Raw genomic sequence first — 13,697 nt, forward strand, 5'->3', positions numbered from 1 at the left:
TCTCTTGTTCTTTAAGTTGTGAGGTTAGACAGTCAATTAGAAATTTTTCTTGTTTTTTGAGGTAGGCCTGTAGTGCTATGAACTTCCCTCTCAGAACTGCTTTCGCTGCATCCCATAGATTTTGTGTTGTTGTGTGTTCATTTTCATTGGTTTCCAGGAAGTTTTTAATTTCTTCCTTGATCTCCTCTGTTACCCATCCATTGTTTAATAACATGCTATTCAGCCTCCATGTGTTGATATGTCTTTGCATGTTCTTCTTGCAATTGATTTCTAGTTTCATGGCATTGTGATCTGAGAAGATGCTTGATATGATTTCAATGTTCTTGAACTTGTAGAGATTTAGTTTGTGTCCTATCATGTGGTCTATCTTTGAGAATGTCTCATGTGCACTTGAGAAGAATGTGAATTCTGCAGTTTTGGGGTGTAATTCTCTGTAGATATCTATTAAATCCATTTGGTCTAGTGCTTCATTTAGAGTCTCTGTTTCCTTGCTAATTTTTTGCCTAGGGGATCTATCCAGTGCTGTCAACAGGGTGTTGAAGTCCCCTGCTATGATTGTATTGTTGTCGATTTCTCCTTGGAAGTCCTCCAGAAGATTTTTAATATATTTTGGTGCTCCTATATTGGGTGCATATATGTTTTTCAAGGTTATATCTTCCTGTTGGATAGATCCTTTCGATATTATGTAGTGGTCGTCTTTGTCTCTAGTTATGGTCTTCATTTTGAAATCTATTTTATCAGATATGAGAATTGCTACCCCAGCTTTTTTTTGCTTTCCATTTGCTTGGAAAATTTTTTTCATCCCTTCACTTTCAACCTATGTGAGTCTTTTGTTGAGAGGTGGGTCTCTTGTAAACAACATATAGATGAGGCATGCTTTCTTATCCAATCAGCTACTCTGTGTCTTTTTATGGGAGCATTCAATCCATTTACGTTTAAGGTGATTATTGATATGTACTTATTTATTGCCATTTTTGTTTAGTGTGGTTCTATTTTTCTTCCCATTTCTACTGCTAATTACAGCAGTCCTTTTAACATTTCTTGCAGTGCTGGTTTGGTGCTAATGTATTCCCTTAGCCTTTTTTTTTTTTTTGTCTGGGAAGCTCTTTATTTGATCTTCTATTTTGAATGATAGCCTTGCTGGGTAGAGTAGTCTTGGATTCAGATTCTTGTTTTTCATTACTTTGATTACTTCATGTCATTCTCTTCTGGCCTGTAGTGTTTCTTGTGAGAAGTCAGCTGAGAGCCTTATGGGGTTCCCTTTGTATGTAACCTGTTGCTTATCTCTTGCTGCTTTTAGGATTCTCTCTTTGTCGTTAATTTGTGGCATTTTAATTACTATGTGTCTTGGTGTGGGCCTGTTTGGGTTCTTCTTACTTGGGACTCTCTGTGCTTCTTGAACTTGAATGCCTTCTTCCTTCACCAAATTAGGGAAGTTTTCTGTCATTATTTTTTTGAATATATTCTCTATCCCTTGGTCATTTTCTTCTTCTTCGGGGATTCCTATGATGTGAATATTATTACGTTTCCAGTTGTCCCACAGTTCTCTTAGGCTGTCTTCCTGTTTTTTAATATTTTTTTCCTTTTGTTTTTCTGATTGGTTGATTTTTTTCTACCCTGTCTTCTAATTCACTGAGCCGGTCCTCAGCTTCCCCTACTCTGCTTTTTAAACCTTCCAATGTGTTTTTCATTTCTGATATATAATTTTTTATCTCTTCTTGTTGGTTTTTAATTTCCAGTTGGCTTATTTTCAGTGTCTCCATGTCCTTACTCATGCTGTTCAGCTTCCTCAAGATCATGGCTCTGAATTCTAGCTCTGTTAACATGCCTAATTGCTCCACATTGATCTCATCTTCGGTTGAGGTCTCTTGCTCTTTCATCTGGCTTCTGTTTCTGTGTTTCACCATTTTGGCTATCACTGTGGGCTTTGGAGCCTGTCAAGTTGTCCCTGTGGGTGTTGGTGTTCTGCTGTTTGTGGCTCCCTCTCCTGTGTTTAGATGAGCGAGGGAGGACCCACGTTGAACACCACTGTCAAGTCTTACTTTCCTGGTTAAAGTTGCCAGCCCAGGAAAGGTACTGTTATTCTCTAGCTTTTTGCCTGGAGGCTAGCAGTCTAGGTTACTTGATGAGTTTTGGGTTGTCAGTTGATTGAAAAACTCCCTCAGGTGCTTTGCACAAGGGGATTTCCCGAGGGTGGGGCAGATGCTGGTTGTTAGTGAGCCTCAATTAGCCCTTCAATGGCCCACAGGGTGGGGTTGGATCTCCGAGGGAGGGGCTGCTGCTCTCCTCAGAGCCCTGGGAAGGAGCAATGTGCCCACCGTCCTGGGTGGCTGCAACTCAGCAAAAGCTCTGAGCGCCCTCCAGATACTGAGTGTCCCGACACAGCTCCAGTCCAGTCTGCCCTCCCTCTGCCGGAGCCTAAGGTTAGTGGCTGTGCCTGTTTCAGCCTCTGTCCCGGCTCTGCGCTGTGCAGCCGCCTGGGAGTGTAACCCGAGGGCGCTGCTCCCTGTTAAAGCTGCTGACGAGCTGCTGACCATGGGCTCCCAGCCCCTGTCTCACGCCTTCGCAAGCCTACTGGGATGGAGCCAGTGTTATATGGTCCTCGCAAGCTGCTTTTCTGTTGCTTTTCCCCATCAATTTGTCTGTGTTATAGTTGTAATTCCAGTTTGGTTCTGGGAGATGGTCTGTGTAGCTTCCGTTCACTCTGCCACCATTTTTCCTCCGCCCGATTTTTTAATTGGGTTCTTTGTCTTCCTTTTGTTGAGTTGTATGAGCACTCTATATATTTTGGAAATTAACCCTGTATCTGATGTATCATTGGCAGTTACGCTCTCCCATACAGTGGGTAGCCTTTCCATTTTGATGATTGCATCTTTCGCTGTGCAGAAGCTTTTGAGTTTGATGTAGTCCCATGTGTTCATTTTCTCCTTTGTTTCTGTTGCTTAGGTGATGTATCAGTGAAAATTCTGCTGCGTATGATGTCTGAAATTTTGTTGTCTACAGTTTCTTTTAGGATTTTTATGGATTCATGAGTCACATTTAAGTCTTTTATCCATTTCAAGTTTATTCTTGTGTATAGTGTAAGTTGATGGTCTAGTTTCATTTTGTTGCATGCAGCTGTCCAATTTTCCCAACACTGTTTATTAAAGAGGCTGCCTTTACTCCATTGTATGCTCTTGACCCCTTTGTCAAATATTAATTGAGCATAATGTCTTGGGTCCATTTCTGGGTTCTCTGTTCTGTTCCACTGGTCTATATGCCTGTTCTTGTGCCAGTACCAGGCTGTTTTGATTACAGTGGCTTTGTAGTATAACCTGATACCTGGTATTGTGATCCTACCTACTTTGTTCTTCTTTCTCAAGACTGCTGTGGCTATTCAGGGTCTTTTTTGGTTCCATATAAACTTCTGGAGTATTTGCTCTAGTTTTTGAAATATGTCGTTGGTATTTTGATGGTGATTGCATTGAATCTATAGATTGCTTTGAGTAGTATGGACATTTTAATGATGCTAATTCTTCCAATCCATGAGCAAAGTATGTGCTTTCACTTTTTTATATCTTCCTCCATTTCTTTTTTCAATGACCAGTAGTTTTTTGCAAATAGGTCCTTTATTTCTTTGGTTAAGTTTATTTCTAGGTATCTTAATTTTTTGCTGCAATGCTAAATGGGATTGTTTTTTCAGTTTCTCTTTCTGTGAGTTCATCATTGGTGTATAAGAATGCCTTTGATTTCTTGACGTTAATTTTGTATCCAACTACTTTGCCAAATTCATTTATTAAATCTAGTAGATTTTTGATGGAATCTTTAGGGTTTTCTATGCATAATATCATGTCATCTGTGAATAATGACAGTTTCAGTTCCTCCTTTCCAATTTGGATTCCTTTTATTTTTTCTTCCTGTCTGATTGCTGTGTCTAAGACTTCCAGTACTATGTTAAATAAGAGTGACGAAAGTGGGCATCCCTGTCTTGTTCCTGTTCTTCAGGAAAATGTTTTTGTATTTTGCCCATTGAGTATGATGTTGGCTGTAGGTCTTTCATATATAACCTTTATTATGTCGAGATATGATCCCTCTATTCCCAGATTGCTGAGCATTTTTATCACAAATGGATGCTGGATTTTGTCGAATACTTTTTCAGCATCTATTGATATGATCATGTGGTTTTTATTCTTCATTTTGTTTATGTGGTGTATCACATTTATTGATTTGCAAATATTGTACTAGCCTTGCATCCCTGGGATGAATCCCATTGGTCATGGTGAATAATTTTTTTGGTGTATTGCTGGATTCGATTTGCTAGTATTTTGTTCAGGATTTTGGCATGTATGTTCATCAGGGATATTGGCCTGTAGTTTTCTGTCTTTGTAGTGTCTTTTTCTGGTTTTGGAATTAGAATTATGCTGGCCTTATAAAATGAGTTTGAAAGTCTTCCTTCTTGAATATTTTGAAATAGTTTGAAGAGAATGGGTATTAGTTCTTCTTTGAATGTTCGGTAAAATTTCCCCCGTGAAGCCATGTAAGCCTGGGCTTTTGTTTACTGGGAGAGTCTTGATTACATTTTCAATTTCTTTTGTTGTTTTTGGTTTGTTCAAGTTTTCTCTCTCTTCTCGGTTTAGTTTTGTGAGACTGCTTGTTGGTAATTCGTCCATTTCGCTTAGATTGTCGAATTTGTTGCCATATAATTGTTCGTAGTACTTGTTAACAATCGTTTGTGTTTCTGTGGTGTCAGTTGTTACTTCTCCTTTTTCATTTCTGATTTTGTGTATTTGGGTTCTCTCTTTTTGTCTCTTGGTGAGTCTAGCTAAGGGTCCATCAATCTTGTTTATCTTTTTCAAAAGCCAGCTCTTTGTTTAATTGATCTTTGAATTGATTTTTGGTCTCCATGTCATTTATTTCTGCTCTGATCTTTACTACTTCCTTCCTTTTACTTGCTCAGGGTTTTTTTTTGTTTTTTGTTTGTTTGTTTGTTTGCTTTCTAGTTCTTTAAGTTGTGTGGTTAGATAGTCTATTAGAAATTTTTCTTGTTTCTTGAGGTAGGCCTGTAGTGCTATGAACTTCCCTCTCAGAACTGCCTTCACTGCATCCCATAGATTTTTTGTTGTTTTATATTCATTTTCACTGGTTTCCAGGAATCTTAAAATTTCTTCCTTGATGTCTTTGGAAACCCATTCATTGTTTAATAAACATGGTATTTAGCCTCCATGTGGTCAAATGTCTTTACATGTTCTTGTTGCAATTGATTTCTAGTTTCATGCCATTGTGAACTGAGAAGATGCTTGAATCATTTCAAACTTCATGACCTTGTAGAGACCTATTTTTTGTCCTAACATGTGGTCTATTTGAGAATGTCCCATGTGCACTTGAGAAGAATGTGAATTCTGTAGTTTTGGGGTATAATTCTCTGTATATCTATTAAATCCATTTGGTCTGGTGCTTCATTTAGAGTCTTTTTTTTTCTTGAGAATTTTTTTGTCTAGAGGATCTATCCAGTGATGTCAGCGAGGTGTTGATATCCCCTGCTTACCAAAGTTATATATTCCTGCTGGATAGGTCCTTTCAATATTATGTAGTGACCTTCTTTGTCTCTAGTTATAGCCTTCATTTTGAAATCTACTTTATCAGATAGGAGTATTGCTACCCCACTTTTATTTTTTCCTTTCCATTTGCTTGGAAGATTTTTTTTCCATCCCGTCACTTTCAACCTCTTTGAGTCTTTTGTTGTGAGGTGGGTCTCTTGTAAACAACATATATATGGGTCATGCTTTCTTTTTTTTTTTTTTAATCCTCACCGGAGGACATTTTTCCATTTTTCACTCAGATAGAGCGGGAAGGAGAGAGAGGAAGAGAGAGAAACATCGATGTGAAAGGGACACATCGAGTGGCCGCCACCCACATGACCCAACCAGGGCTGGGGACAAACTGTAGCCAAGGTACATGCCCTTAGCGGGAACCGAACCCGGGTCTCTGTGGACCGCAGGCTGTGGGTCATGCTTTCTTATCCAATCAGCTACTCTGTGTCTTTTTATCAAAGCATTCAATCCATTTACATTTAAGGTGATTATTGATATGTACTTACTTATTGCCATTTTTGTTTAGTGTGGTTCTATTTTTCTTCCCATTTCTCCTGCTAATCATAGCAGTCCTTTTAACATTTCTTGCAGTGCTGATTTGGTGCTAATGTATTCCTTTAGCCTTTTTTGTGTGTGTGTGTCTGGGAAGCTCTTTTTTTTGACCTGCTAATCTGAATGATAGCCTTGCTGGATAGAGTAGTCTTGAATTCAGACACTTGTTTTTCATGACGTTGATTACTTCATGCCATTCTCTTCTGGCCTGTAGTGTTTCTGTTGAGAAGTCAGCTGAGAGCCTTATGGGGTTTCCTTTGTAGGTAACCTGTTGTTTATCTCTTGCTGCCTTTAGGATTCTCTCTTTGTCCTTAATTTTTGGCATTTTAATTACTTTGTGTCTTGGTATGGGCCTCTTTGTGTCCTTACTTGGGGCTCTGTGTGCTTCTTGAACTTGAATGCCTTCTTCCTTCACAAAATTAGGAAAGTTTTCTGTCAGTACTTCTTCAAATACATTTTCTAACCTTTGCTCATTTTCTTCTTCTTCAGGGACTCCTATGATGCGAATATTATTACAGTTCCAGTTGTCCCAAAGTTCTCTTAAGCTGTTTCCTGTTTTTTAATGTTTTTTTTTTTTTTCCTTTTGGTTTTCTGATTGGTTGATTTTTTTCTACCTTAACTTCTAATTCACTGATCTGATCCTCAGCTTCCTCTAATCTGCTCTTTAGTCCTTCCAGTGTGTTCTTTATTTCTGCCATGTCATTTTTCATTTCTTTTTGGTGGTTTTTAATTTCCAGTTGGTTGATTTTCAATATTTCTATGTCTTTACTCATGGTGTTGATGTCCTTACTTATGCTCTTGAGCTTCCTCAAGATCAGAGCTCTGAATTCTAGCTCTGTTAACTTGCTTAATTGCATTTTATTTATCTCATCTTTGGTAGAGGTCTTTTGTTCCCTCATTTGTATTTGTTTCTTTGTTTCACCATTTTGGCTATCTCTGGGTTTTGGAGCCTGCCAAATTTTCCCTGTGGGTGCTGTTGTTCTGCTGTTTGTGTCCCCTTCTACTGGGTTTCGATGAGCATGGGAGGACCCATGTTAAACACCACTGTGAAGTCTTACTTTCCTGGGTAGATTTGCAAGCTCAGGAAAGGTTCAGTTATCATCTAGTTTTTTTTTTTTTTTTTAGAGGAAAACAACATTTATTGTGTAAAAGTCTTATACTTATTAAAGGCACAAACTAAAACTAAGATTATTAAAGTTAACCACAATATTGGTAATTAAGTCATATCAATCTGGTAAGGAAATACCAGCTACAGCTAATGAAGATGAGTTGCTTTAAATTTCTCAGGAAAACACAATAATCCCGACACCATTAATTAAAACCTTTCAAGTGATAGAGGTAATATAAACATCAGTATGAACACCTTAACTTGGAGGCAAAGAAATGTAAAGTATAAGTGTGCTGCTATCTGATGTGTCACAGAACATGGCGGTGCCCTTTAGTCTTGGGTACCTTAGGTCAGAGACCATTACCACCATCTGGCAACTCTGATGGATGCCATCCAACTCCTGGCTGGAATTAAATTACACAATGTCACTCTCCATCTACTAGCAGAACAGAGACTAATCGAAACATTTTAACTTCTTGATGCAATTTATGCAATCAAACCAAATAACCTTATCAGAGAAGGGGCCAGTTAAAAGGGGTATAGTACATCAAAACAGAAAAGCCACAGTGCCTTTCAAAAGCCCTACATTGAGAAAAAACAATACTCAAGCGGAACACAGCACTGTTTCATTTACAATTTACTAGCTCTTCCAGTGTTTCAGAGTGATAAGGGAATTTCAATTAACTTACATAATGAATAGGACAAAAGATGGACTTATTACATATTGAACACATATCTAGATTGAATCAGACTATATTGGTGTAGTTTTTCGGTCTTTGGTGACATGAGGTAGTTTTCCAACCAGGTAATCTAGTAATTCACAGAGGGGAATGTAAATGTCCTTAAAGTTGGAGAGGAGTAAACTTGTGTAATGTTGGTTACACTATCTCATACTGGTTGTTTGTTATAGCGTGAGAGAGGCAGTAGGTGAGAAAGATTCCAATCACCTGGAAGCAAGCAACTCCAAAGGAAATTCCAGCAACAACTCCCATTTCTGATTCTATAATGGTCATCACCTTTATAAAACAACCTTTACTGTTTACTTTATCGGCATCTCTCTGAGGAGAACAATCTTCAACTTTACAGCAGCTCTTAGGAAATCCTTTTTCTATGAAATAATCAGTCTTCTCCCAATCTCTAAAGTTGGTGGCACCACAACAATGCAACATATTTTGAATCTTGTCTACTGCATTGCTTCTATAATCTCCCGTAGCATTATACTGCTTTAAAGCTTTCTCATAATTACTCTTAGAGCTTGCCTTAATCTCATGTCTGAAAACAAATCCTATGATGGCAGCAACCAGTTCAACCAAAAAAATGAGAGTCAGAAACATTGCATACAGTTTTAGCATCCACGCAGAAGCTCGGCAGGTAGCAAAACAGCCAAAGGTGCCCAAAAGAATGATGACAGTGCCAGTGACAATGAGCACAAAGGGAACATTGATGGCCTTCTCATTTAAAAGGGAAAAATAATTATCCAGGCTCACCTTGCCCCAGATGCCAACAGCAAGAAGGATAACACCAGTGATCCAGAAGATGAAAGTGTAGATCAGGAGGACACTCTTGAAACAAGTAATGACTGGTTTAGTCTGCAGTCTCCTGGACGGGGACGCCATTACTAGCCCAGTACCCTGCCCTGCCACACTTGGCGATCAGAACAGAGAAAGCAAAAAGCGGCATCCTCGAGTCTCCCCGGAAACTGCCGAAAACACGAGCATCCACAACTCTATCATCTAGTTTTTGTCTGGAGGCTATTAGTTGTGGTTACTTGAAGAGTCTTGGGTTCTCAGTTGAATGAAAAACTCCCTCAGGTGTTCAGTGTAAGAAGTTTTCTCAAGGGTGGGGCAGATGCTGTTTCTTAATGAGCCTCAATTTTCATTTCAATGGCTCACCTGGGTGGGGTTGAATGTCTGAGGGAGAGGGCACTGCCTCTCCCCAGAGCCCTGCGAAGGAGTAATATGGCCATCGTCCTGCGTGGTGGCAACTCAGGAAAATCTGTGAGCGTCTTCCAAGTCCTGAGTGTCCCCACAAGTCTCAGTTTAGTGTTCCCTCCCTCTGCTGGAGCCCAAGGTGAGTGGCTGTGGCTATTTTATTTTTATTTATTTATTTATTTTTTAAATCTTTATTGTTGGATGTAAAATGTATTACAGATGTTCCACATTTTTCCCCCTTGACCCCCTCCTCCCCCTCCCACCTTTTCCCACACTATTGTCTGTGTCCATTGGTTATGCATATAGGTTCTTTGGTTTATTTCTTCCCACCCCCCCAACCCCTTTCCCTTTGAGGTTGTCTGTCTAGCAACGAATTTGTGCTTCTTAATCCCTTCACCTTTTTCACCCATTCCCCCAACCCCCCTCCCAACTGGCAACCAACAAAATGTTCTCTGTATCTATGAGAATGTTTCTGTTCTTCCTGTTCATTTTGTTTGTAGATTCCATTGTTTTTTTGTTGTTTTTTTTATCATCCTCACCCGAGGACATTTTTCCATTTTTTGTTCAGGTAGAGTGGGAGGGAGAGAGAGGAACAGAGAGAGAGAGAAACATCGATGTGAAAGGGACACATCGAGTGGTCGCCACCCACACAAACAACCAGGGCCAGGGACAAACTGCAACCAAGATACATGCCCTCAGTGGGAACCAAACCCGGGTCTCTCCAGACCGCAGGCCGATGCTCTAACCGCTGAGCCAAACCGGCCAGAGCGATTCCATTGTTGATAGATATGTATTCATTGCCATTTTGTTTGTTCATATATTTTATCTTTTTCTTCATAAAGACCCTTCATCATTTCATATAATAACGGTTTGGTGGTGACGAACTCCTTTAACTTTTTCTTGTCTGGGAAAGTTTTTATATGTCCATCGATTCTAAATGACAGCTTTGCAGGACAGAGTAATCTTGGTTGTAGGTTCTTGCTTTTCATCACTCTGAATATTTCTTGCCACTCCCTTCTGGCCTGCAAAGTTTCTTTTGAGAAATCAGCTGACAGCCTAATGGGAACTCCCTTGTAGGTAACTAGCTGCCTTTCTCTTGCTGCTTTTAAGATTCTCTCTTTGTCTGGAACCTTTTGCATTTTGATGATGATGTGTCTTGGTGTGGGCCTCTTGGGGTTCATCTTGTTTGGGACTCTCTGTGCTTCCTGGACTTGTATGTCTGTTTCCTTCACCAAGTTAGGAAAGTTTTCTGCCATTATTGTTTCAAACAGGTTTTCCATTTCTTGTTCTCGCTCTTCTCCTTCTGGCACCCCCAAGATGTGAATGTTGGCACGCTTGAAGTTGTCCCAGAGGCTCCTTACACTATCCTCATTTTTTTGGATTCTTTTTTCTTTTTGCTGTTCTGATTGGGTGTTTTTTGCTTCCTTATATTCCAAATCGATGGTTTGCTCCTTGGATTTACGTACTCTATTATTGAAGCTGTGTAAATTATTCTTTATTTCAGTTAATGCCTCCTTCAATTCTAACTGTGTATCCATGGTTTCTAACTGGTCCTTTTTTATGCTCTTGAGGCCCTCCCTAAGTTCACTGAGGTTCTCACTAAGTTCATGGAGCATCCTTATAAGCAGTATTTTGAACTCAGTATCTGTTAGGTGGCTTATCTCCATTTCGCTTAGTTCTTTTCTTGGGGTTTTGTTCTGTTCTTTCATTTGGGACCTGTTTCTTTGTCTCCTCATTTTGGCTGCCTCCCTGTGTTTGTTTCAGTGTATTACTTAATGAGAGGTATGGGGCTCGCTGAGACCAGATGCTGCTCATTTGAAAGAATTTAGGAAAAACCTGAAGCAGGATCCAAGACAGGCCAATCCTATGGTTAAGCAAGTGGCAACAGCTTGGGTGGGCTTGAAAGTTGGGTGGGGCTGGGCGGGGCCTCAGGGGGTAACCAGGGCGGGGCCTCCAGTGTGAGCCAGGTTGCTGGAGTACTAGATATGGCGACTTTCTGCCACCCCCGGGAAGGGCTCATCAAAGGAACAAAGGCGGCTGTGGCTATTTTAGCGCTCTGTCTCGGTCCTCTGCACTGTGGAGTTGCTTGGGAGTTTAACCCCGAGAGCACTGCTCACCGCTAAGACCGCAGCTGTCCATGGGCTCTCAGCCCCCTTCTCACGCCTCTGCAATCCTACCAAGATTGATTCAGTGTCCCTGGTTATATGGTCCTTGCAAGCTGCTTTTTTGTTGCTTTTTCCTGATGATTTGTCTTTATTTTAGTTGTAATTCCAGTTTGGTCCTGGGAGATGGTCTGTGTAGTTCACATTCACTCTGCCACCATTTTGGCTCCTATGCTGTCATCATTTAAAAGCATGCATGGTTTCCACCCAGTACATCCCCCCATCACTCCAGGGTCTACCTCCAGCCTTGCCCCACTTGAATCATCTTTTGAATAATGAAACATCTATTTTGACCTTATTATTTATTCAATTCAAACAAATCATAAACATTTTTGTTTCCTTAAAAGTAAGATCTTGGGATGTACTCAAGTATACTTGATGTATTCAACAACCCTAATCAGGGGAGATGCCAGGGTCAAGTTTGGTCAGGAGGGTGAGAGATGGGAGTTCATTTCCTTTCTAACATTTGGACTTTAAAATTATTTAGTTGTGGGTTCCTGATAAACTTATTAAGAAATTGAGGAAACAAGAGAAGGAGTGGAGAAAATGAAGATTACTGGAGGGGGCACCACTTATCGTTTTCCTCTACCAGCCAATGTCAGAGTTAATCTGCCAACATGGGGTCAACTTAAGTAGCTGACTCAAGAGGGAGAAAAATTGGTAAAGTGTCAAGGAGCTCCGCTTACCCCATCCTCATTATTCTTGGCTAGCCTTGCAATTGTGATGATGCAGGTGAGCTCTAGTAAAGGAGAAAATTTTACTTATTGGTCATATATTTCTAACCCACCTTTGACGTGAGGTATGTCTTGGTTTGATACTACCATAACTGTATATACTAATGAAATTGCCTCATGCCAGGGCCTTTTGATGTTCAAGAACCTTTAAACCAGAAGAGGAAGAAATGATAATGCCTAACTATACTACAGGAGTCATAGGTCCTCCTATATGTATAGGGAAGGATAGCCATTGTTTAACTCCTTGTTTACAAGTATGGCTGTCAATTCAAAGAAATTCTACAAAAAGGGAATCAGGTAGAAAATTGTTCTTATTAGCAATGCAAAACTTTAATGGCACCTGAAACCAATGACTCTAGGGGACCTCCAGATCTACCTCCATATAACACTCCTGTCTTTTCTCAAATGTCTGAATGGGTACATTGGACATTATGTAGGGGAGAATGTAAGTGAGTTTTAGTTAATACTTCCTATGGAAGTGTTATTCATTGGAGCCCTATTGGCTCTGCTCACTCTAAAGGCTCAGGAGGAGATCTGAGGTGGCATGGGAACCTATTACTGCATAAAATTTCTACTTCAGTGGATAGTCCCATTCATTGGAATGGAGGAAGATTTTTTAGTCCTAGTCCTTACATTACTGGGTTTGCTACTCAACACCATATATGGAAAATTGGTGCTGCTATGCATTCTTTAACTTCCTGGACTGGAAAAATGTTTAATGTAAGTGATCATAACTATACTTTGACTTTAAACCAGAATTTAACCCACTATATTCAAGCATGTGTTTGAATATATTATCTGATTCTTAAAGAGAGATTACCTAGAATGCCATTACTGGAGAGATCAGTTGTTATAATTGTTCCTTGTATTCCTGTATTAACTCTACCATACAGTTACAGGCGAACGAAAGGTTTTATTTCCTAAGAGCATGGACAGGGGTGTGGATTCCTGTCTCTCTTGATAGACCATGGCAAGAGAGCCCCATGATGAGAATGCTTTGGAATGTTGCCAGGAGACTCTTAAAAAGAAGTAAAAGATTTCTGGGACTTTTAATAGCTGCAATATTAGGACTCATAGCTATCACAGCTACGGCGGCTATTGCGGGAATAGCTCTGCATAATGTAATTCAGACTGCTAAATATATTCAAGAATGGCATAAATCATTGGAACAACTTTGGGTGGCTCAGAGACAAATTGATATTGAAATGCAATCTGAAATAGCTGACTTAAATCAAGCTGTAATTTTATTCGATGATCAACTACAGAGTTTAAAAAATCGTGTAACTTTAAAATGTGATTGGAGTCAATCTTCTTTTTGTATTACTCCTGTACCTTATAATGCAACTGAGTTTCCATGGGAATGTGTTAAAAAACATTTGTTAAATCATGATAATTTGACTGAACATATAATGGCTTTGCAAACTAAAATCCATAGTACATTTGTGAAACAATTAGAGCTTATCCAAAATGGAGATATTCTTCAAGGAATGATGGACGGGTTGTCAAAATTAAATCCTGTGGAACACATAGAGGGTTTAATTGGTTCAATATCAGGAACGCTATTACTAATTCTTGTTATATTCTTTATTCTATTTTCAGTCTGCCGCAGGCACCAGCAACAACAAGAAGTAATATTGGCC

The 13,697-nt window shown here is 39.6% G+C and overlaps 2 protein-coding genes across 4 annotated transcripts in view; both read right to left on the reverse strand.

The window, feature by feature from the left end:
* CYSLTR1 (cysteinyl leukotriene receptor 1) overlaps nt 1–13,697 on the reverse strand; it is a 56,995-nt gene that overhangs the window by 11,866 nt on the left and 31,432 nt on the right. The window lies entirely within an intron of this gene.
* LOC118636612 (tetraspanin-6-like) lies at nt 7,997–8,916 on the reverse strand. Its single transcript, XM_036271743.1, has one exon. The coding sequence runs from the start codon at nt 8,844–8,846 to the stop codon at nt 8,109–8,111; it is 738 nt and encodes a 245-aa protein (XP_036127636.1). The 5' UTR covers nt 8,847–8,916; the 3' UTR covers nt 7,997–8,108.

This window comes from Molossus molossus, unplaced genomic scaffold, assembly GCF_014108415.1.
Source record: "Molossus molossus isolate mMolMol1 unplaced genomic scaffold, mMolMol1.p scaffold_m16_p_2, whole genome shotgun sequence".
In the NCBI taxonomy this organism is placed as follows: Eukaryota; Metazoa; Chordata; class Mammalia; order Chiroptera; family Molossidae; genus Molossus; species Molossus molossus.

Bases quoted from the DNA above. Each gene is read 5' to 3' on its own strand.
- LOC118636612 (XM_036271743.1), bottom strand. From the start codon at position 8,846: ATGGCGTCCCCGTCCAGGAGACTGCAGACTAAACCAGTCATTACTTGT.